At 35.9% G+C, this 27430-nt stretch overlaps 1 protein-coding gene across 2 annotated transcripts in view; it reads right to left on the reverse strand.

Moving 5' to 3' along the window:
* LOC149795392 (uncharacterized) overlaps positions 1-27430 on the reverse strand; it is a 54093-nt gene that overhangs the window by 7424 nt on the left and 19239 nt on the right. The window contains exon 3 of one of the 2 annotated variants that reach the window (XM_089965177.1): positions 5745-7580. In XM_089965177.1, the coding sequence (XP_089821303.1) occupies positions 5745-7580 (1836 nt within the window). Of the gene's footprint in view, positions 1-5739; positions 7581-27430 lie in introns of both variants that reach the window. The other variant, XM_089965176.1, reaches the window with a different exon arrangement.

Below are 27430 nucleotides of genomic sequence, written 5' to 3' on the forward strand. Positions count from 1 at the left end.
GTTTTGTTATAAAGTCTAATCATTTGCGTTCTTATTGAACAGTATTATCTAGTTAGTTATTTTTAGGACAGAACTGACATTAGTAAAACGTAAAAACTTTATTATGGTATTGCGGTTGACATTTTTCAAAAAGATTATCGGCTCTCATGTTCTTAAAGAAAGTAAATCTAAAAAGATAATTAAACGCATCCTTTGTAAAGCTGAATGTTAACCTCGAATTTTTACAAATTACATATGGATGAAAATCTGCCTAAAATGGATCTATCTTTGATATTATTTCTGCACCAGTACCACCTCACAAAACCAATATAAAAAGATAATAAAACAACGCTATCTTCATGTCTCAAATGCGTTCATGCAAAAATAATAAATAGACACCAGTAGATGAAATGTCGTGATAGGAGTTATATTCTATCTAAATTCCCACTGATAAAATTCGCACATGGCTTATTTGTTAGCTATCTTTGTCCAAAACTCACTTGAGCAGAAACACTTTATTGCCGATGAAGTATAGAGGACTTTTTAAGTCAATTTACCCGTATCAGAATTAGTATACATCTTTGAATCCAAACCCGGTAATGTAACAATGATTGATGGAGACTGCCATGATGAAGAGGATGGACGTTTTAAGGTCTTCCCACTGGATACACCCTGTATACGGATAACTAATTACGATCACACTCTTCCATATAAGAGGCCTGTATACAACGCTGTTCAGAGACAAACAATAAACACAAACCAACACGCTAAGAAACAAAATGACATAAATGTTTATCGAATGGAAGTGTTTGAAAATTTAAGTGACCCGCCTTATTGGTGTGAAATTAAACAATAAAGTTATGGTTGTTGTATTATTTGTCTTTTTTTCTCTTGTTTTGTTATTGTCTTCGACACATACATTAAAAATAGCATGGCATTTAAAGTGTTGGTATAAAGCAAGATGCGGGCGACAATCCATGCAAATGCGAGCGTTGGAGAGTTTTGCTTGTGTCATACGACGATGTGTCTGGACCTATGAATGATGGTTAAGTTAAGCCTAGCAAGAATGGAAAAGAGAGAGAGAGAGAGAGAGAGAGAGAGAGAGAGAGAGAGAGAGAATTTTATGGTCAGTATTAATGTTAATTAAAGCAGAATTCATCTTGATGGTTCGTCATTTCGCTTAGTTTATATTGCACGCTAATTTCCATACGCCAATACGTGAATGCCTGAGCGTTCAGTGTGTACAAGAGGCTAACGTGTTCGTAGAACTATACTTTCTTCATAAATACAATCTTTCATGTTTAAATCATAAGTGTACCTTAAAATGATTTAATAAATGTGAATAAAAATAGAAACTTAAAAAGAAAACAAGCAACTTATCAATATGCAAAGGTTGCTGTGAATAGCCAAAAAAACAGGCATAGAACTAGCGGACACACCTGCGGGGACGTAAGGAGTTCATTTCCTTGGTTATTTCACAGTTGCCCGAAGCATATCTTAAATCCGTTCAAAGGGCAAATATGTGTATTTGTATGTGATATAAATAAAATATATGTATTGTATGTACAAAATATCAATGTTATACCAAGCTCGTTTCCTTTTAATGAAAAATGTATACATCTCGTGGTGTATCATTCATACAGCGTATATACTATACATATATGCTATATATGTAGTTTGTTGGCTTGTTCAGTGATTATATGCTATGAATATCCATATTTTGCACTTGACCTTTAACCAAAATCAGGTTAATTGTGTACCTGACCAGTGACATTTATTTTGTAAGAATATAATATATAGCCGATATTAATCTATGAGTAGAGATTTAATATTCAGATCATTATTATTTGCAAACATTTTAATTCAGTTTGAGTTAAAGATGCAGTCTTGATTCTGACCTTACAAAGTTCCAGAAAGGATATTTTCCATTAAGTTGACGAAGTATTTCCAGAAAATAGTTATTTGCAATTTACGTCTAGGGGAAGGGTAAATAACGTGCTTAGATTAGGATTATTCCTCTTTACCTTTATATCCAAAGCAGAATCAGCCTTATTGATGTGTTCATTTTTTAATATGGGTCAATTTATATATTCAATAATTATTCACTGGAAGTACACTGTGCAGAATAATATTCTTAGACTGAAATAATTATTTCGAATGATAGTGAATTAAGACAAGGAAATATTTAAAAATATTATTGTAATACATCAAAGTCTTAACAGATCGCCATATTCCAGGTAATTGGCACATAAGCAAGTTCGAGACTGCAGCACATCAACACGTTCAAATATCGGAATTTTTGGAGAAACCAGTGAAATTCAACGGAAACTTCAAACATGGTAGAACATTTCGGACCATTTTGGGATTAAATTCACAATATTTTGAGTCCTTTTTAAATGTTAAATTTGTATTCTACAAAAATAAATTATTTGAGTTTTACAAAACTTGCTGTGTTCGCTCTTTTCTATTATATTACCTATTTTTGAACCATATAATCGTAATATATGTGTGTATGTGTGTATGTATGTATGTATGTATGTATGTATGTATGTATGTATGTGTGTGTTGTGTGTGTGTGTGTGTGTGTGTGTGTGTGTGTGTGTTGTTTCGTACCTTAAGGTCGAAGCAAATATTTAAAGTTGACAATAGTCGACACCTTGGTTTCAGAACAAATACCAATTAAACTTGCATGGAAATTATTTTTATTTATCACAGAGCTGTACACTTCTTTTTCTCATATGGATATAGTAATTATTTGCCAAAATTCGACCGAATATAAACATGAATAAAATGAATTATTTTTAAACCTCTCCTATTAGTACAATTGGTATTGCAGTTTGCAAGTGCCTGATAAAAGTTTCGGTCTGTTTTGTGAAAATAATCTTTTTCATAGAATTATTTGTCACAAAGCTAATATATTTACAAATTAATGAAGAAAAAAAACAATTGCACTTGCCACAAATTTGCATGTCAAATTATGATCTACCTATGATCTATAAAGCAATGCATTGAATGGTAGTATAAATTACACAAAGAAATCTTCATCTTGAAATGCAGTCTTATTGATGCAATATTTTAGCGGCACACTATGTCAATAAGCAAACTAAGTTGTACATACAACAAAATTCAATTACAATTTAAATGCAGTCAGGTTTCAATGACATCATTTCTAATTAAATACAAACCTGGCCTAAATGAATCATGGTTTATTGCGAGCATCAAATGCTGTAGGATCCGTTATACGTGTATTTGAAAACAAGAGTATCGCAAACGGCACATATACGCCAGTCTAGTGAATGTTATCCTACTAATGACAAATGATATGCCCGCCTAGTGACCGTTACACTACTAATGACACTTGATATGCCCGGTTCGTGACTGTTATCCTACTAATGACACATAACATGCCCGTCTAGTGACCGTTACCCTACTAATGAGATGATATGTCAGGCTAGTGACCGGTATACTACTAACAACACATGATATGCCCGCCTAGTGACAGTTACCCTACAAATCACACATGATAAGCCTACCTAGTGACCGTTATCCTACTAATGACACAGGATGTGCCCAGCTAGTGATTGTTACGCTACTAATGACACATGATACGCCGGGCTAGTGACCGTTATCCTACTAATGACACATGATATTCCCGGCTAGTGACCGTTATCCTACTAATGACACATGACATGCCCTCCTAGTGACCGTTACCCTAATAATGACATGATATGCCGGGCTAGTGACCGTTATACTGCTAATGACACATTATATGCCCGCCTAGTGACAGTTACCCTACAAATGACACATGATATGCCTACCTATTGACCGTTATCCTACTAATGACACATGATGTGCCCAGCTACTGATTGTTACGCTACTAATGACACATAATATGCCCGGCTAGTGGCCGTTTCCCTACTAATGACACATGATGTGCCCAGCTAGTGATCGTTACGCTACTAAGGACACATGATATGCCCGGCTAGTGGCCGTTTCCCTACTAATGACACAGGATGTGCCCAGCTAGTGATTGTTACGCTACTAAGGACACATGATATGCCCGGCTAGTGACCGTTTCCCTACTAATGACACATGATGTGCCCAGCTAGTGATTGTTACGCTACTAAGAACACATGATATGCCCGGCTAGTGACCGTTTCCCTACTAATGACACATGATGTGCCCAGCTAGTGATCGTTACGCTACTAAGGACACATGATATGCCCGGCTAGTGGCCGTTTCCCTACTAATGACACAGGATGTGCCCAGCTAGTGATTGTTACGCTACTAAGGACACATAATATGCCCGGCTAGTGGCCGTTTCCCTATTAATGACACATGATATGTCCGGCTAGTTTTCGTTTCCCTATTAATGACACAGGATATGCCCGCCTAGCGACCGTAACCGTGCTAATGATTTTTACCTTTTACCTCAGGATGATGATAAAGTGTGGACCTTGGTAAAGTTTCTCCAGATTATTTCTAGTTGCTAAGAAGTCACAGCCTGGATGAAATGATAGGTCACATACTTAAAATCTTCCTTGTTGTGACTTTGACCTTGAGACACGGATATGGCTGAGAATGCGATTGATCCTGTCGAGTCAACATATATAAAGGCTCATCTGTCACTAAAATATATTATTTGGCTTGAAAGCTACATCCGTAACAAATATAGAGGCCACTGGTTCATATGTCCCCCTAGCTTTGACCTTGACCTTCAAGTTCAGGGTGTGGCTATGATATGCGACTCAACCTTCTGAACATAATATAGACTGGTTGTAGTTACATAAAAATATCTGCACTAGTTCAAATATCGTACTCAAAACGAGGACACAAGTCCCAGAATTACATTTCCCTTTGCTCTAGCCATTACCTTTTGAGTAGGCTTTGTACTAGGGTATGCGACACACACTCTATACTTGAAACATAATTGGCTAAACCTACAGCATCCTCAGAGGTTCAAACGTTATACTGAGAAAAAGGACACAAGTCACATAATAACATTTTGTTTTACAGTGGCTTTGACTTTGAGGCAGTGAGCTTGGTTATGGTACATGACGCACGACGCCATGATATATACTTAGGAACCGTTTTATGAAACTATATGTAACCATCACAGAGTTATGGACCTGACAATTCAATGATACCAGACAGGCGGATTTAAGGACAATGCCATAACATAATATGCCGGACTTAAAACTAGTGTATAAAAATAGTATCTACACGAATAATGATTGGCATTTAATGAATCAAAAAGGAGAAAAAAGCAGCCTATGACTTTGATGCATCATCATCTTTGCATTTTACACCTAAGTTAATTCGATGCCTTTGAAAAGGATACCACAGCTAAATCAAGCCTGAGAAATCAAAAGAGTTACAACATGCAAAATCTTTTTCAAATATACCATGCGAACCTGAAGAACAAGATGCAAGAAAGAAGCTTCTTAAAGATTAAATATGTGCATGCCACAAAAATCTGATTTTTATATATATATATATATATATATATATATATATATATATATATATATATATATATATATATATATATATATATATATATATATATATATATATATATATATATATATATATATATATATATATATATTCCTACCAAGCCAAGAAATGAATCCATTGCTAGCAGTCCTACACTGGACTTAATTATTAATAAGCATTTCATTGTATGCAAATCATCACAACATTTTTTTAATTGGCCACAACACAAGCTGTCATTCCAAATGTGAATAAAAGCTATACTTGACTGCATAGAGGGTTTTGACTCTGGTCTGAATCATTGGATGCTGTTTCCTGCGACGACGTCAATGAATAATTTGCGGAATCTCTCCGTTCTAATCCTAAAATTTGTTTCTTATCCACAAATTCTATCGGTCTAGGGTACAGTTGTTCTACAATTCTATTCTCATTTTCACTGTTTGCCTTGGTGTCCATAAGATTTGAAATATCCCTTCTATTTGGGGACGGTACACCAAGATACTGGTCTCTAGAATTTAAATTTTGATTGCTACGTTGCGTTACTTCAAGGTTCGTCTGCTTCACTGAGGCTGACACGATATTCAAATTATTTGAAACATTTGAAATCTTCATTGGCTGCTTATTACATTGAGCTGAGTCTAATCTTGATGAATTGTCTCTATAATTAACTGACCTAGAAAACAAAGAAGTACAATCACGTTTTAGTCTATTTGAAGATATGGGTTCTGAGAATGCACTTCCATCATCCTCAGAATTAGTTGTACAATATGAATTATTTAACTGTTCTTCTCCTAAATGAGGGCTCTTTTGGAAATCCTTCGTTGCACTGATATCTAAACGTGGAGCCTTTTTGGCATCCTTTTCAACGGGATTAAACTGACACGCACCCCGTGAGTTTTCTAAATGGATATCAGCTTGAACACGAACGCCATTTCCACTAGGCTCTGAATTTCCTATTGACCTTTTGGGGCTAGATTCGTCATCGGTCGAAGTACAGCGTTTCACAGTTTCATGAAAGGTGACCCTTTGATGTCCGTTGCGTCTATTACGACCTCTTAGGTTAAGAGATTGAGTAGATCCCTTCTTTCGGCTGGACTCAATCCCAGGATATTCCTCTAAGGGAGGGAGACACACCTCAAACCTTTCATCCTCTGACGATGGTACATCCCCAAAACCAGACTCACTCGCAGTGAGGTCGCTTGGCAAAGAACTCGGACGCTTTCGGCGATATTTGCGTATTTCACTCAGTTCTAATGACCCCGCAGGAAATGATAAGCTTTTAGAAATTGTGTGTTCATTCGAAATTGTGAAGATGGGTTGAGTCAAGGGCACATAATCCAGGATACGGAATTTCCACTCTTGCTTGAGAGTAAAAACCGTCCACAGTGTAATCCACATAACCATGTAGCAGACATCTACAACGACGCAGGTAAGAACAAGGGAATCCTTCGCCACCTTGTATAAGCTCACAAGGTCATACAGTATCGGACCCTTGAAGAATGCCATAACTACCAGTGCCAAAATTGCAAGTATGTGTGTTTTATATCCCTGACAACCACTTTTAACGACAATAGTTTGCTTCTTGTATGTATCTGGATGATGCTTTTTGTCGATTATTTGAAATTTCTCCTGGAAGTAGCAAGCGCCATAGTCGTAAACCGCCATTGTGGAGAGTATGAGAATGATTCCACCCATAATATATAACGCCATCACTGATGATGAACCTAGAGCCGTATGGATATTGTTGACATATGTGTTACTGTTGATTGTTAGTTTGTATAAAACTGACATACCGCAATGTGCAAAAAGAGATTCAATGGAAAGAAATAATAGCTGGAACGCGAAAACAAAACTAATTACTTTGTTGGTAAACCAGAAGACGGAAGCATAACGAACGGTGAAAGCCAGAAGTGCAATTGCGAAATGTACGTAAGACACGGACACTGAGTAATGGTTGCTCCATCCGCCAGATGGTGGTCTTGGTGTGGGTATTATTATGTAGGTCATGTTGTCATGATGAGTTAAATTTGACTGGCTGATAATGTCACTTCGATGAGGTCGGTCCGCTGCAAAGAGGAAGTCAAGGTCACATGACCATACTGCGTCTGAAAAGAAGAAACAACGTTACTGAAGGATCCTGAAAAAAGCCATCTTATAGTACCCTAAAATGGACAATTGTTGCAATATATATATATATATATATATATATATATATATATATATATATATATATATATATATATATATATATATATAGTGTTAATTTGTAAGTGTGTGTGTGTTTCTATCGGAATGCTCAATACGTACATAATTAAACAAGTTAATTAACATTTCCTAATACTGTTAAGGGTTGGGTGAAACATGTATAGTCAGCTCCCGCCTTTGATAATCAACATTTCCAGATGCAAATTTTGAAACTTCATTACATATCTTTTATGATCGCTTATCGTGCTATCATTGATATTGGTAACGATTTATTAAATGAGTAAAGAATTTTTTTCCTGATACGGAAATAAGCATGGTTTGAAAAGTTTGCCATTTTGTTACTTGCTGAAATCTGCTCGCAAATAAAATTACACGGTTAAAAAGTTCCGAATCACCATATACATAATTTATTGTTTGTATTCATTTTCTAATGACAATTCTAATATAAATATTGCTTGCACATGACATAGTCTTGATTAGCCACGCATCCCACGGACGGTATTTAGATAATTAGCCATACATCCCACGGACGGTATTTAGATAATTAACCATGCATCCCACGGACGGTATTTAGACAACTAACCACGCATCCCACGGACGGTATTTAGATAATTAGCCACGCATCCCACGGACGGTATTTATATAATGACCTTTTTTACCACATATTTTAGATTTTCTACAGGAACAGGGAAATTAAATTTCTGAACACATCGTGCGAGTTATCTCGCGGTTCCTGTTAAATCGGATCAATTAATAGATTATCTTCCTTTTATCCTTAAATCATATCAATCTTGTATATAGATTGGTATATGAGACCTTACCCTTAATGCAAGTTTTATCCAGTATTTATAAATGAACAAATGTAACCCATCCTGAGTAGTAGCAATGTTTAAATGACCTTTTTATCATTTTCCTGCACAGTTAAGGCAATACTAAAACATGGCCCAAAGATCATTGGTGTGCATAATTTTATCAAGAATCGTAAGGATGGGTCGTGTCAATAATTGTCCAGTATCTCATGAATGACACTCAATCAATCCAAATATTATTCAGAGTTTAAATAGATTAGGAGTGTTCTATGCATTGTATGTGATATTATAGCCAATCATAAACTAGTAACGATAGGAATGCATGTTTTCATACAGTGACACGTATTTCCTCCCAAACATGTTTCATGCATTATATACTAAACGTACCAAAGAGGGATTCGGTTCACATTGCAATAAAAAGTGCCTTTAGAGAACACACATAAATATGTCCTTGATGAGCAGGTGTTTTCCTTATATTTAGATGAAAATCATAAGAAAATTAACACTGTATTTTGTCTTTATGGGGGTGGGGGTGGGCAGAGTGGCAGAGTGGTCTAAAGCGCTCTCCGTTACGGATCACTGCCATCTCACTTCTGTCTGCGTGGGTTCGAGTCTAGGATTCGGCCAATGTGGGTATGCCAGAAAGCTTGCCAGTAGCTTCTTGTGGGTCGGTGGTTCTTCCTCCACCATTAATACTGGCCGTCATGCATTGCCTATCGTGTGCTGAAAAATGGCGTTAAACCCCACAACAAAAATTGTCTTTATGGGTAGATATCATTTTATAGGGGTGTCCGTTAAGAGAGGTTTAACTGTATTTTGCACAGTTTAAAATTTAAATTTTACAAAAATAAGAGATTATGGGTAGACAGGGACAAATATTTGCACACAATATCGATATTTTGTACAATTGTACGGAACCACAAGACCTCGTGTGTTTCGTTTTAACATTTTGCTTAATCTGAAAATAAACGGTTAATAAGCCAAATTATCCGAGACTGCGTGTCATATTTATACGATTTGATCATGACGTATGCTTTACTTCAGCAATTTTTGAAAGATGTGTATCATTTAGTTCCTATTTGGTTGAACAAGTCTACTGGTATAACTAATTATACAACACAAGCCCTGCAGAAAAGAACAAAAATCATCACTTAAATAACATTGACTACTGAACACATTCACATTTCCTCCCAAATTGGGGTCATAAAAAGGAAGCTACGAAACGAATCGTTTCTCCTTAGTCACATTGTAAATTGGATTTTCGATGGCACAATTAGTGACACGTTCACCTCTAAACAAACAACGATCCAGAGAAAGCAATAAAAATTCCTCGGCAATTTATTTCATCTCAGGTGTCAGTGGTAAGGATTGTACTAAGGTTGCGGGAAAATGTTTGAAGTACGTAACATGTCACAACAAAAACGTATGGGGGAAAGTGCTACCAGAGCAGAGAAAGTAAACAAACATAAACCACAGAAAAGTATATTATCCCGCATGTCACTCAACCGTATTCACAAGCATTGTATCTAAGTATCTAAGTTAAAAATAAAAATTAAAAATTAAAAATCATAATAAAAGTGACAGTATAGACCAGTGTGGTAATCTTGTTGTAGATTTACACTTTAAAAAAAAATTCTTTAATGGATCTGACAGTGATAGTTGTTGACCCAGTGGGTGTTTTAAGGACTGGAATAATTTACCGTGTGGGTTGTTTTCACAGATGTGACGATCGTGTACGGAATACCCATAATGCAACGCGCGCGCACCTTGCGCCGCCATTTTCAGTTCCTGTCAAACCGTTGTCAACATTAGTCATCACGTATATTCAAGATAAAAATTTGATTTAATCATCGAGAAGGATATTTACTTCACATAAATGATACACAGATTACATATCAAATTAAGAGCCCCTTTAGCACGAAAGTCAAAATAAAGCTGGAAATACCCTGGTTTATATCGAAAGACGGAATATTGAAGTTGAACCATAATTACGCATATTACTACCAAACAGAAATGTAGTTATCACTGACAGATAATACTGTGATTTGTTTTTGTTCTTTTATAATTATCTTGTATAATGTCTTCAAGATTGTCATCTTGAACGAGTATTTCCGGACAACGATCTTCGGGATACAGTATTAGTTACGGAACTTAATAGCCTGTGTATTATATCAGAACTTGTATGTACAATTACTTGTCACGAAAACAAGTGTTTGTGCCAAAGACTACTGACAAACCAGTTTTAATTAATACGGTCAATTATTGTATTTGTGGTGGACATCGTGAACAGAGGATGATACTGAATGAAAGCGAGAACAGTTCAAAGATGTTTCATCTTCAGTGTATTAAAATGAAGCAAGTACCTAACGGAACATTATGTTGCGTCGATTGTCACAATCGAGCATTTTTTAAATGCTTATTGAAATCTAAAATTGCATAGCAACGATTGATTTTTTAACTTGATCGATCAGGAAACGATTGATTTCAACCCATGAAAATTGAAGATCATTAAATGTTGCACTTGTTTGTGTATCCATTTGTTTATGCGTCTGTTTATCGATGGATCTATTTGCTTATGAAAGATTAACAAAGATGATTGAAATGTCAGTGTCCAATTTAAGAAAATAGGGGCGAAGTCAAGAATTCGGCCTCGTGCGGTTGACATACACAACAGATTGCGGTGTATTAAGATATCTTTACGCACAAAATGATACGTGCCTTCATAATTATGTGATTGGAACAATGTTTTAGGTGTGGGTTTGCATCGCTAGGGAATCAATATAGCGGATATGGAAATGCACACGTTTTGTGACGTCACGATAAGCATAGCCCTCTGCCACCGCCCTCCCCCACCCCCACCCCACCCCCCGTGCAGTGATGGAGTGATGGCCTTGTAATGCAGATAAGAAGAACCCTTTCTGATACAGGCAGCCTAGATTTTCGTCATCTATTCAGAAGAGATCCAGCTTGAGAATTATATCGAGGTAATTAGTAAGATAAATTCCATAATCCATATGTCTACAACAACAACAAGAAGGTGCAACACGGATGTATGTGCAGCGTATTGGTACCATTGTGTTCGACGTACTTTCTCTGACGATGTGATCTGGCGGCACAATAATAGTTCTCTGAGTCGGATGTTCGCGTAAATTGAAGACGCTATTTTCGAATTCGGGTGCAAGTGGACACAGGAAGAGTTTATGAATACATATTTACGTAAGATATAAACTAATAGACAAACATCTAAAAACCTCAATGTAAACCCTTTAAGCCGACAATCTTCTTCTTCATAAACCTTTCATGAATATTTCATATATTAAAGTATGCTCACGACTTGAAATGTCGCTGGACAATGACAGATGTGGCATTTTGATTGGTCAGAATTGACAGATACGGTATTTGTATGTTTCAGAATTGACAGATAAAGCATTTTGATTGGCTAGAATTATTTAGGCGGAGTAGTAGTAGTTGGAACTCTTCTTCTTCTTCTAGCAATTGCACCAAATAAGTATGACTAGCAACAGCAACATTAACAGCAATAGTAGTTTTAGTGACTGAACTAGAGAGTTTGGCTACTTAGCAATAGTAGGCATTATTGTAATCGGTACGATATACATGATAGAGGTTGTGGTAGTCCTTGTGGTGGCACGAGTTAGTAATGTGATGTGATGTGATTTGGATTTTAACGTAGCTTTAACAATTTTTCAGCCATATCGCTACGATGTCTGCAATGTGGCAGTTTACAGTGATGTCTAGGACTGGGGCATCATGCCGCAGACATGTAGAATGATGTCCCACCCAGTCACATTATCCTGACACCAGGTCGACCAGTCCTAACACTAACCTCTTAATGCTGAGCGCGAAGCGAGGCAGCTGTTAGTATCATTTTTGTAAGTCTTTGGTATGACTCAGCCGGGGATCGAACCCACAACCTCCCGCATCCGAGGCGGACGCTCTAACCACTAGGCCACCGGACGGGTGCACGAGTTAGTAACAGGAGTGTTGAACTTGCCCCTGGTAGGTCATGTTTATAACTGAAATGTTTGCAATTTGAAAGAATGAAAGAATAAGTGAAAGTTAGTAATTGACAATGGCAGGGGTGATATTATTTTATGTGGGTCATTTATATGAAATGAAGGAAGGAAGGAAGGAAGAAAGGAAAGAAGGAAGGAAGGAAAATCAATACAGGAGTGCAAATTAATGTCTCTTCAAGATTGTTATAAACTTCTATTGTTTTATGTCGTGGTCTATATCTATCGGATATCAATATATGTAAATTTAATAAACTGATGCAACAAAGACAATTTTCTGCAACTTAATAAGGTAAGGCTTTATGCAAATGATAAAACTGAGTTAGAATATGTGACAAAAACTAACGTAAAAGATAGGCATACAGTATTTGTGTAAAATCATCCTTGGATTTGGGTTCCAAACCAAACTAAGATCTGCAGGATTTGGAAGTCAATACTACCTGAGGTGATAGGAAAATGAGTACATTGGAAGGTTTGTTTATTTTCGTATATGTATACATGAACCTAATTATGTGTGCATGAAAAATATTTATAGGTAGGTAGGTCGGTAGGCAGATAGGTAGATACGTACAATTCGATCACTTATAATAAGACGATTTTGCAGATCTATGAGTGTTCTTGTTGTTTTCAGACTTAATTGGGTAGACTTTCCAATTATGTACGACTACAATAAGTTTTCGTTTCATCATCAGTCTCACAGTGATTCTAGCATTAAGAATACATGGCTGACGACGGTATTGCTTACACGGATATATACGGTAACAGCAGTAACGCTGTAAAACACCTGTTTAGTTCCCAAATAGCATCTTGACATGAAAACTATGACAGGATTTCCTAGCTACACCAGTAGGTCACATTTATCCAACAATGGACATGACAATCGTACGTTGACGGCTTTTGTTTGATCTTCGCAATGTCTACAAAAGACCCCATCATTTTTTAAGTCAAACAAGTTTCATCTTTATGAGCAATGAACGCAGATCAGTAGGTATCCTTAGCTTTGCGAAAAATATAATATTTATACATCTGTCATAAATTCAGTCTGTCAACCACACTGCAAACTCGTTGTGACAGTGGGCTTGGTTGGAAGATTACAAGTTTTAATTGTACATATACAAAGAAAGAAAACGTAAGACACAACAGGCTGAACAAATATGCAGAACTGTTATTATAGAACGATTTCTCATTGCTCGCGCGGATTTTGAGCCGTTACAACATTTCACAGCGCTTTTGATGAAATTTGTATAAAAATGACAAACTTTCTTCCTTGCAGCTCCTTCTATTTGGTATAAAATTGTTGTTAAAACCTTTTTGCAGACTTATGACATAGCTAAATATAATTTTTCCATTAGCAGTAGATATGAAATGTAAAAACAAAATCAATTATGGAACAATCAACCGTGTAGATCCATTAGAAAGTCACTGAACCGGTGAGGTGCCAAAGGCTGATCTCATCGACATGATGGACCACTTATTGTCGTATAAATTTGAAATCTCACCCCGCTGTCAGTTATTGTCTGCTATGTTCTTTATACAAGTCTTGATTGTAAAGTCACATGCAACAAGAGTAAGGACATGACAGTCGAGACGCAGAAAATAAAACAGATGACATTTTGTTTTTTTCAAAACAACTTGATAATAATTGACTATACATCATTTTTTTTTCCATTCACCTGACGACACTAAAGGTTCAGAAGAGTCAAATTTTCTTCTCTCTAACTTGATAAAGTGCAAAGCAAATATCACTGTCCGTAAAATCAGTATCGACTGCCCGATCAATTTTCTCTGGAAGATAGCCCCACAAGGGTTTTGTTTGAGATACCATTAAAAGGTTAAATTATGGTTTCCTTTTCACCTTCTTTGAATGAATGTGTGAAGTGACTCTAACCATCTTATGGTAGAACATATTGGTGCCCTCTGGCAGAGCGAATTGATCTATTTCGCCAAGATTTATCCATGGTCCAGTGAGTTTTCTTAAAAGCAGGATTCTAAGGCCCCGGTGTTTAATTATTTCAATACAAACAGTTGATAATTTGGAGTCGCCGATACCTGCCAAGTGTAAAATAGTGGCATACCAATTCTATTGAATACGGCTAGAGGTATGAACTGCTCGCAGACAATTTGCCTTCCTAGAGAGGTGATGTTTTAGACACTTTTGGGATGACAAGCCAACAGAAAGCAACGCAACAAAAATGTCAATAATTTTCACGTAGAAAAATGCAATGTAGAGACACAATGTGCAGGTGAGATGATGTTATATTTCTCAAACACATTTATGTAACCGTATCATGAATGGTTCCAGCTTCAGAAAGAGAACACAAAATAAATTTCAAAAGATAACCACGTGATCAAAAACTCGTTCCTTGTCAGCCAAATACCGACCCATAACAATTCGCTACAACGTAACGGAGTATGACTCAACACTGCAGTCAAAGACCCAGAAAATGAACATATCCGTTCACGCGCCTATTATGAATTGGGAGCCTTTTTATTATCTGTATATGTTTTACAAATAATTGTATATCCATTTAAAATATATCGTTATTTTCATCTTCACAAAATAATAGAATAATCGAACAAATAGAATATATCTTAATGTATTCTTTAATACCAAGTTTTACTTCACTTTATGAATAGTACATTTATTGATTGCTAGTCTTTTGGGGCTTTGTTTGTTCTGTTCTTTTTTTTTTTTCCTTCTTGTAACCGGCATGCGATTGAGTTTATCTTTTCAGCAACGTGGCTCTGAATGAACAGTAAAGTAGGAATATTTATACGATGGTGTTGATTTTATTGTTTAAACTGGTAGAGATTTTCACTAATAATGATTATATTATTCGTATGAGAAATTTCCAGGAATAAAATTTCTGACCATGTTAACTAACATTCCACTCTATGAACTGATTGCACTAAAACACATCATTAGTTTCTAAATGAAATTAATATCTCTATTTATGACTGTACTTAGCGAGATTAGTGGCTCTATTTATGACTGTACTTAGCGAGATTAGTGGCAATATCTATTTATGACTGTACTGAGCGGGAGTAGTGGCTCTATGTATGACTGCACTTAGCGGGATTGGTGGCTCTATATACTTATGACCGTACTTAGCGGTATTAGTGGCTCTATGTATGACTGTACTTAGCGAGATTAGTTGCTCTATTTATGACTGTACTTAGCGAGATTAGTGGCTCTATTTATGACTGTACTTAGCGAGATTAGTGGCTCTATATACTTATGACCGTACTTAGCGGTATTAGTGGCTCTATGTATGACTGTACTTAGCGTGATTAGTGGCTCTATTTATGAGTGTACTTAGCGAGATTAGTGGCTCTATGTATTTATGTATGACTGTACTTAGCGGGATTAGTGGCTCTATTTATGACTGTGCTTAGCGAGATTTAGTGGCTCTATTTATGACTCTACTTAGCGAGATTAGTGGCTCTATTAATGACTGTACTTAGCGGGATGAGTGGCTCTATCTATTTATGACTGTACTTAGCGAGATTAGTGGCTCTATTTATGACTGTACTTAGCGAGATTAGTGGCTCTATATACTTATGACCGTACTTAGCGGTATTAGTGGCTCTATGTATGACTGTACTTAGCGTGATTAGTGGCTCTATTTATGAGTGTACTTAGCGAGATTAGTGGCTCTATGTATTTATGTATGACTGTACTTAGCGGGATTAGTGGCTCTATTTATGACTGTGCTTAGCGAGATTTAGTGGCTCTATTTATGACTCTACTTAGCGAGATTAGTGGCTCTATTAATGACTGTACTTAGCGGGATGAGTGGCTCTATCTATTTATGACTGTACTTAGCGAGATTAGTGCCTCTATTTATGACTGTACTTAGGGGGATTAGTGGCTCTATTTTTGACTGTACTTAGGGGGATTAGTGGCTCTATTTATGACTGTACTTAACGACTTCCTGAACCTTTTGGGACTTTTCAAATAAATATTCAAATTTTGAATAATTTCAAATTTAAAGGGTGTGTGAAGTATGCATAATATATACTGATAAAATAAAGGAAAGCAAACAAATCTAAATAAATTAATTTAATCGGTAATGTGTGATGTTGTTCGTCAATCAGATTTGTGCATGATAGGACGAATCAAGAGATGTTTGTAACATACTGAAATACCCTGGTCAGATATTTGTTACTTTACTTCGACATTCAGTAACACATTAGAACATGTTACAAGACGTTCTGATGTGAAACGCACGTTTGATTAGGTACTCAACAGCCATCAGTCATTCTCAAATCAAGATTTATTTATAATAATTGCACTTGAGCTGGATGCTTGAATTCAAAGTGAATGAGAGAGGGATTCAAGATATCGGTCAAATTTAGTACACTCCAAATCATACATATATATATATATATATATATATATATATATATATATATATATATATATATATATATATATATATATATATATATATATATATATATATATATATAGACAGAGAGTAAAATTATATCTGGACAAAATGAGAAGAAAACGGATAATACGCATAAGTATTTTGAGTTAAGATAAAAATAAATGATTGAAACATTAGTTCTATAAATTTACCTAATCCAAAAGTGCGCTAATTTTTAAGTTCTGAAGCAAGTCTCTGAATTTGCATGTATTATTTTTTTAGGTGAAACGTCCGCAGAATATCTTGGCAATGTTACGTAAATTAGGTAGGCGTTAAGCGAGACTGCCAGAACAACTCTCTTAATCCTAATGTCTTCTAAAGAGTGCGCCTCCCCTGTCATGCTCTCGATACATTCATGTCTAAAATTATATCTGGACTCTCACCTTTATAACATATATTAAAGTTCTTTAACAATCCAATGGCAAATATTTTAAAATCGTAGATGAAACGCTCTTTTAACTAATATGCATTGGTAAAGGTACAAGTCATTGTTGATGTTGTTGTTGTAGGGTTTAACGCCATTTTTTCAGCACACGATAGGCTATACATGGCGGCCAGTATTAATGGTGGAGGAAGAACCCGGGAAAACCCGGGAAAGAACCACCGACCCAGGAGAAGCTAACGGCAAGCTTTCTCACATACCCACACTGGCTGAATCCGAGACTCGAACCGGCGCAGACAGAGGTGAGATGGCAGTGATCCGTAGCGCTTTAGACCACTCGGCCACTCGGGACCCCCGGGTACAACTCCATTTACTCATTATATATATATATATATATATATATATATATATATATATATATATATATATATATATATATATATATATATATATATATATCGTGTGTGTGTGCGTGCGTGTACAGTGGACATAAATACATCATTATCAAAACCAAATAAAATCATTATCTTCTCAAAACACTAGGAATTCAAATTATGTAACTTCTATCCACACTCATAATTCTATACAAAATATGAGCAGTTCTTTCATACACCATTCCATAATTCTCGTCAATTGAGCAGATTACAAACATACAAGATGAAGCTATAACTGATTATATAAGCGATCCAACATCTGAATAGTTGGATGCTCCAATTACAATTAAAGAACTTTGAACAGCCTTAAAAAGCACCATTTCCATTTCAATAACAATTGCACACTGAAACCGTTTGATATGGTATGTTTCCTTCAAATTGGAGCAATGGTTCAATAATAAGAACTTTAAAAAAGGGCGATCCACGCGATGCAAATAACTATAAAGGGATAACTTACATATCAAACGTTTTCAGTAGCTTATTACATCAAAGACTTCCCTCTCGGGCCATTAAATATGATATTATTGTTGGCACACAATTTTGTGTTGAGAAGAATTATAGTACAGTCAACATCTTTTTATATTAACTATTTATTTATTCAAAAGCTACTTGATGAAACGAAAACGCTTTTTTATGCCTTAATTGATTTTTTAAAAAAGCGTTTGACTTTGTATAAAGGGAAAGTCTATGGCAAATAGTAGTAAAATGCTGGCTGACTGGGATTTTAGAGTTAATAAGATCTATTTACAGCTCAGTACTGTCATGTGTGAAGCACTTAAATTCGCACTTGGACCGTTTCAATTATTCGCTTGGGCTTAGTCAAGGAGAAAGCCTCTCTCCATTTCTGTTTTTCCTTTTCTATTAATGGTCTGGAAACTACAGTATAAACAAATCTAGAGTTAGGTATCATCTCAGAAGAAATATCTTTATATATTTGATTGTTTGCTGACGATACGGTGATATTTTCAGAGACAGCTGATGACACTGGACAACAAATTTTTACAAAAGTCATGTTACTGAAATAAAATTAGTCAATTCTTATCAATTTTTATGTGCTGAACACGAATATGACAGTCAAATTGCAAAATTGGCTCTAGTTTTTTTGTAATCTGCAAGAAATTAATGTTTACATAACGAAATGCATTCCAATAGTAAAAGGTCAACTGTAATAGCCTACCTATAAAAAATCAAGTCATTGACTACGTCTTAGATTTCTTCGCCTGTCTCTTGTACAGCTGTTCGGGAGCATCTCTGAGGAGTGTCCAGCAGTAGTCAGCCAGCATTGTAGTGGACCATTTTCCCTGGTATCTTTGTTCCATTGTTGCGATATCTTGATGAAAACGTTCGCCGTGTTCATCACTAACAATACCACAGTTGCTAGGAAAGAAATCCAAATGGGAATGAAGGAAGTGAATCTTTAGAGACATATTGCAGCCAAGTTTCTTATACTTCATCAACATGTCTTCTACTAGTTCCTTATAGTTTTCTGCCCTAACATTTCCGAGGAAGTTTGTAGAAACTAGGCGAAAAGCATTCCATGCTTGTTTCGCGTCACCTTCCAGCAAGTTGTTGAACCGGTCATCTTTGAAAAGCTCTAGAATCTGAGGACCCACAAAAACTCCCTCTTTAATCTTTGCTTCGCTGAGTCGAGGGAATTTTTCATGCAGGTATCGGAATGCTGGCAAAGTCCGGTCAATGGCTTTCACGAAGTTCTTCATCAAACCTAGTTTGATGTGAAGGGGTGGTAGCAAGATTTTCTGAGCCTCAACCAGAGCTGGGTGTTGGATATTCTTCTCTCCAATGGCTACATTCTGCCTGAGAGTCCATTCCTTCCTCATGTAGTGCATTTCCCTTGCTTGGCTATCCCACTCGCATAAGAAACACATGTATTTTGTATATCCTTGCTGCAGTCCCATTAAAAGGGCAACTACCTTCAAATCACCACAGAGGTGCCAGCTGTACTTGTTATACTCAATGGAATTCAGTAGCTGCCTTAAGTTATCGTATGTCTCTTTCATGTGGACAGCATACGCTACTGGAATAGATGGAAGAATGTTTCCATTGTGCAAAAGCACAGCCTTGAGACTCAGTTTCGAAGAGTCCACAAATAGTCTCCATTCTTGTGGGTCATGAGTGATTTTTAAAGCATTCATGAGGCCCTCAATATCGGAACAGAATATCAGATTACTTTCCTTTCTGAAGAAAGGCTCCAATTGCTGGTGGCGCTTTCGATATGCAGTAATTGTGACATCTTCTTCTAGAAGATTCCATTGTTGGAGTCTTGATCCTAGCAATTCTGCCTTGTTCTTTGATAAGTCCAAATCACGAATCAGGTCATTTAGTTCTTCCTGTGTTATTCTGTGTGGGGTTGATGATGCACCACAGTGAAAATCTGGATCACTGCATGCTGATGGACCAGGAGAAGAACAGGTCGACTCACCTTTGTCTTCGTCAGATGAATCAAGAGAATATTCTACTGGAGGTTCTGGAATAGGAAGTCCCTCACCATGTGGAACTGGTCTCAATGCAGACGGAATGTTTGGGTAGACTATTCTCGACTTCTTTCGCTTCGTTATTCCGCCGGAAAGAGGAGGAACCAAGCAGAAGTAACAGTCATTTAGGTGGTTGCTTGGCTCTCTCCACACCATTGGGACTGCAAACGGCATTGATGACATTTTGCAATTCAACCACTGTGAAAGCTGTGTTGTACATGTAGCACAGCATATATGCGGAGCCCAAGGCTTGTCTTGGTCACCAACCTTGCATCCGAAGTAAAGATGATATGCCTTCTTCACTTGAGAATTGATACTTTTCTTCTGGTTGGCAAATGTCACTTCCCCACAAATATAGCAAAAATTGTCCGCGGTATTAACACACTTTCGAGGCATTACTGTTCTTTATTGTACGTAAATGGATAAAATAATAAGTTTTATGTAACAGTAGCTTGAACTGTCTCGCACAACGTCTAAAATATTTTAAATGCTGAACCTATCTGATTGGGCTTTATATAGTACACTGCTTACGTCAGCTTCAGCAGCCGCCTGGCATTAGTATAATAGGCCTACACATGTATAGTACACTGCTGACGTCAACTTACTTCAGCAGCCGCATGGCATTAGTATTGCATTGCATCAGAAAATGATGCAATCAACTGTGGATGATGTGAGCATGATGGTATTATGCAATGTTACATCATTATTCCGGATGTTGCTGCAGTCCTACTGGAGAAATTTACACAGTGAAACATAGAAAATGAGGTATATGAATATCTTCAAAACGAGAGCCAATACAAATTTTTCACGGTTATATTCGTGTTCGGCACACCAAAATACTACAGATTAGGGCCTTTTCAAGTCAGTAATGATTTCACTGTTGACCAGTGTGATCTATAAGCATCCTTATACACGTTACATGCATACTGTATACAATGGAATATATTTGTAAATTCTGATGAAACAAAAGCTATTATTTTTAACAAAATAGTTAATAGACTGATCGTTTTATTAAGTGCGGATATGTGTTTGTAGTTATTGTGAATAAACACCACCAAAAAAGGAAACAAAATCCCTAGCCAATCAAAACCGCAACTCACAATGCACACAATACGTCAAAGACATGCTTTTCGTCTTGTTATACATTTTCCAAAATGTGAAACTTGTTACACGTATATAAAATATAATTTTTGAATGGCTTCTCTCTGATTAGTTGCAATCATCGATTGATGAACTGACTGAGAGAGAGAGAGAGAGAGAGAGAGAGAGAGAGCAGCTTCAACCTTTTTACAAGAAAACAAAACCGACCAGTTGCACTAGAATTGTCTATCTTAAACAAAATGTTATTTCCCTCTAAACTTTATAACAGTAAGAGCTGATGTTAAATTAAAATAAGTTACAAGGCCTAACTTTCTTTGTGGCCATACTCGCATCAGTCTTCTGACTTTCATAACAAGTTAATCAAGTACTGATGATATTGAAAGACTTCGTCTTTCTGAAGATACGACAAACAAAATCACGCACTTATTCTTTCCTCTTTTCCTTTTTCCTTGCATAGACAAACTTGCACTTTGTAAATGGACAAGCAAATAGTAAGACTACACTATCTGTTATCATTTTTTGGTGTACATAACTCTATATACTTTTCATTGATATACGCAAGACATAACGAAATCATTAGCAAAATAAACGAAGCCACCGTCGTTTGAACCGTTCGGTGTTCAAATTTACTTGAAGCCACCATCGTTTGAACCGTTTGGTATTCAAATTTACGTAAACTAGACGTGGTTTCATTTGATTCGTTATTTCGTCTTTAAATACGAACTTCTTTAATATCTCGCAAAAGAAATCCGCATTACATGATCTTACAGGTACAAATCAACCAGTGCAAACAAAAATGTTGACCAGCGGTTATATGCAGGCTCAGCCCTAGGATGCGCGGGGCTCAATGCAGCATGCGGGGCCCAAGGCTGCATAAGCGATGAACGGGCCTATAGCAACAAAATTGCATTGCGGAGTTGATTTCCTGAAAGCGCGGGCCCAAGGCGGTTGTCTCGTTCGCCTTGCCCTTTGGCCTTTGCCTGATTATTTGAATAGACAGACGTAGGTCATTGAAACTCTTCGAAATATCAAACTGCGGGCCGTTGAACATAACTGTTTGAAACTACCTTTGATTTGTTACTCATTATCAGTTATCATTTGATAGAAACCCACCCTCTCCGAGCTCAAAGTATTTAATAGACTTACACAGGACATGTAAAAGCTGTTATCGAAAATAAATAAAACCATTATATTGTCAACAACTGAACCTCTAAAAGTATGTGAATTACTAATGGACATTTCTATTGACATTTTAATATTTCAATACAAAAGCCCGGAGTTCGTTCTTATCTAACAAAGACTCGCGGCACCGGAAGAGCCGCAAACAATCAGACCTAAGCAAATAAAAAACAGCCCAGAGCATGATTCCCTCGAATGGACCGGCCTGGGTCAGAAAAGCATCAGCGATACATTGAACGGCTTTGCCCAGAAAGATTCACGATATGTCATCCAGTCTCCATACAAAGCAATAATTATCCACATAGACGGGTCAAAAGCATATGGATGTACACCATCAAATTGTTTGAAAACTGCCACCTTCTCCTATTGTCAACCGGTAATGGCGCTAATTCAAAGGTTATTCAGCTATGTCAATCAGAAACAATATCAACGAGGGTGATGCTTGAACAAATACATAAATATGATATTAATAAAGCGTCCAAGAAGATGATCCAATAATGAATTTATTAAATTAACCAGGTGTAAATGTACAATAATATCTAGAATAAAAGAAAAGTGTCTGCTGAAAGTGTCTGTTGTTAATTTGTGAAAGCTTTGAACATCATACAATGATTGAACCTTCTATATCCCTTTCAAATCTCGACTTTAAAACGTGCTAAAAAATAATTTACCCAACATTCCATTGCAAATAATAATAATATATACGTTCAAGGTAAAATGATTTAGTACTTTTTTCATGAAGTGGAACTTTTTCTTTTCCAATACAAATAAAGGTTTTCACCACTCTTGCCGTTGATAGACAGTAAAACATACAGACAGAAACAAGGATAAGAAAGTACCTTATTCATCTTAATAAAAGAGAGGTTTGACTGGATTTAGGTTTGCAATGTTTATGTATATTTAATCTGTATTATTTACTGCCTTTATTCTTCATGATTATATGTTATGTAGAATTGTATTTTGTAATTGTGTTTGTCCACAATCACATAGACTGTGCACCTGACTAGGGGCATTAATTCTGGAAACAACATAATACAAAGCTAATATTTTTTATGTGAGTATATATTAAATATCACGATCATTATCAATACAGGTAAACATGTTTATCTTAATCTGAGCCTAGTACATTGGAATTCCCCAATGGAAAAATCTGGTGTACTTAATGTTAGGCCAAGTTCTTCATTTTAACAAAAGACCTTATATTGTTGGCAACGTAGAATATTCTAAAATAAATCAACTTTTGACCCTCATTCTGGTTCTATTTGTGTGTCCTAGCCTTTCATATAATGTTGTTTACTTGAGAAAATAATCATTCTTGCCTTAACATTTTGAAGCAGAATCAGTCTAATTGTTGTGTTCAGGTTTATATTTGGATGGTATTGCTTATTCAAATTATTATTTACTGGAATTACGAAATACTCAATAATATTCTTGGACAGAAACACAAATCTGGAATATTAGTGCATTCAGCGAAGAACATTTTGGAATTCTACTACTGTGATATTTCAAAATATTCTTAGCACATCGCAGTACTTCATGCCACTGGCACGTTAGCATATTCCAGACCACAGGCACATCAGCACATTCAACATTAGAACTTGTGTGGAATTCTACTGAAGTTCATATTGGAACTTATACATTTGGACTTGTTATAAAACTTTTAGAAGCATTTGGGATTTATTTCAATTACTGTAAGATCTTTTTAAAATTTTCACTTTGTATTCTATGGAACTAAATTATTTGCTGAATTTTACAAAACTTGATGATTTTTGCTCTTTTATGTTACTTGGTTTAAGACCATCAAGTTGTAACAAAGCCATACAGATTATAATTCCCCACAGAAAATATGAACCTGACTTGGAACGTCAGAACCTGACATGGCATCAGGAATGATAAGAATGCTGAAACCTTGTGATTGTTTGACAATATATTACACAGAGTTTAACATTCAGCGCACGCTCCTATTAACTTCGGAAGACGTTTTTCTAAAATGCGTTTGCACATAATTCCCTAGCAAGATATGATGCATATAGCTTATAAAATAGCTTTGCTTGCAATCTGTATGTAAAGAACACGTACACTGTTAATTTTTCCCCGCTTGCAGATACCGATTTTGAACACATACTATTGGGAGAAAATATGCAAAACTCCTTTAAAGAGTCCTGACCGGTAAATAAATCTAATATAAACTCGTCCATCTAAATTTCTCTGGAATATGGAAAACTTTTGACCCAAAGGTGAATTCCGATTAATGTGTCTGAATTATACCAAATGTCCACAACTAGCATATTAGTTTTTCTTAACTTATCTCAGCACATTTTAATGAGAGGTAACTGAGTTAATTTCCGGCGAATAGAATCGCATTGCGTACATCAATAGAAAGTATACAGAGTTATGTGCACCAAAAAAATATGATAACAGATAATGTAGTCTGACTATTTGCTTGTCCATTTACAAAGTGCATTATATGTAACGTTTTCTTAAATTATGCAATGTGTCAAAACACATCGTAAATAAATACAGTTGAAGCCTGCCACCTGCGTTCATTGGGGAATGAAAAAGGTTTTTAAAAATTCGAGTTTGTATAAACAAGTTTCGTTCATACCAAATATGCTCGTTTAGGGGAACATGGGTTGGATTACCATAATTGAAATAATTCCATTCTCCACGATGACGCATTGAGAAGAGAATAACTTATTTGCTCAAACTAGCTAAACCGAATATGAAAATACAAAGTCGATACGTGTTGTAGCTGTATCGAAATAAAATGTCTATTAAATATGCTTTGAATTAATGAGTCCAGTTTTAACTTGAAAAGAAAATCCAACAGAAGAACACAGTTACTAAAAAGGTATCTACCAAGATGGCATCATGTTTATTCCACACTATTAGATACTACGAACGTGAAATCCAGCAAAGGAAAAATACATGATAATATACATGATTTGATACGCTTCTTAGTTTTGTGCATTCTAAGTAAAGGAGTACTGTGTATTCTAAGCAAAGTCTTTATGTGCGTCTTAAGCAATTGTGTTTTGTGCGTACTAAGCAAAGGCTTCTGCGCATTCTGAGCAAAGGCGTTCAGCGCATTAAAAGTAACTTTGTTCTCTGAGTTCATAGCAAATGCGTTCGTGTGTTCTACGAAAATGCTTTCTGTGTGTACTGCGCATTCTTAGTAAAGGCGTTCGTGCGTTGTAAGCAATGGCGTTCTGTGCGTTGTAAGCAAATCCGTACTGTGCAGTCTAAGCAAAGGCATTATGTGGGTTGCAAGCAATTGCGTTATGTGCGTTCTAAGCAAATGCGTTCTGCGCATTCTGAGGTAAGGCGTTCTATGCGTTCTAACAAATGGCATTCGTGCGTTCTAAGTAAAGGCGTGCTGTGCGTTCTAAGCAACGGTATTCATGCGTTCTAAGCAAAGGCGTGCTGTGCATTATAAGCAATGGCATCATGTACGTTCTAGCCAATGGAATTCTGTATGTTATTTTTAAAAGAAACCAGTACAAATACCTTTATCGAAGCGAATTACATGTTTAGTGTAACATATAACCCATATCGATAATGTTTATTAATATTTCTGTACATCAATTTAATATATAATTTATTTTTAATAAAGTATTTATGATGTCAAAAGTAACATTTATGATTGAACTCAGCGGCATATCATCCCTACCTTATTTATTTATGGTGTATTTATGAGCTGTCATTAATGACTACTCAAGGTCGACAAATATGTGTATTAAATAACTATCATTCATATTAGAAGAACATTAAGACAGAGAAGTGACAATAATTGAATCTGATTGACACTTGGAGTATGCTTAGGAGCTCGAGAGATCGCCGTGATCGACCACCATTAATGCTTTGTACTTATTCTCACATGCGTCTTGTTAGAACTGAATTTAGCAATAACGTCCATATATGTCATGCTAACCTTGACTACAGGGCCAGAAGGCTGATATTTAATGCTATTTTAGTAATATGAAACATGGCATCAAATATAGTCTCACCAGGAATTTTGTACATGTTTATTTGTCCCAAAGATTGAACAGTGACTGACTTAATGAAACGTTTTGCACATATTGCCCATGCTTTAATTTTCAAAAAGTTACATATTTTTATTTCTCTTTCCCATAAAGTTATCGTAATCAAATGAAGACAACGATATCTAGTCATTGTCATGTATCATATAGCGTTGCGACAAAAGTCTCGTGGTCAATTGATACCCTTTTATCATGTCTGTTTTTAAAATCTATTTGGACTGACTGAACGGGTCGTGTTAAGGGTGTTTCTACTTCACACTTTGGTGTCAATGAGGTCTTCAAGCAATATATATATATATAAATTTTTTACTAAAATATATATATATATATATATATATATATATATATATATATATATATATATATATATATATATATATATATATATATATATATATATATATATATATATATATATATATATATATATATATATATATATATATATATATATATATATATATATATATATATTAGTTTATCGTCTTTATCGTACTAGTAAAACATCAAGGTAATTACGATGTCACGTTGCAGTTCGGGTTTACCCTTTCACAAGACCTATACACAAACCGTGTCTATATGTACATATGCCATATGAAATTTTATGCTTTTGATCTCGGGTTTCTGGTGTATTATGATCGACAAAAATTGTTGGTTTGATATATCAACATTATGCGTATCACCCATACAAAGTACGACTCAAATCACATTTTACCGATTTGAAAAGTTATTTGATTGTAGGGCAAACAACAAATATAACTGTGCATTCTTACATGTCCTGACCTATTCTACCCAAAACCAGCGCCCTCTGCTGAGGGGAAATATGGCAGGTGTGATACTCTCTAATTT

The sequence above is a fragment of the Sinohyriopsis cumingii genome, chromosome 7 (genome assembly GCF_028554795.1).
Source record: "Sinohyriopsis cumingii isolate HCF-2022 chromosome 7, ASM2855479v2, whole genome shotgun sequence".
Taxonomy (NCBI): Eukaryota; Metazoa; Mollusca; class Bivalvia; order Unionida; family Unionidae; genus Sinohyriopsis; species Sinohyriopsis cumingii.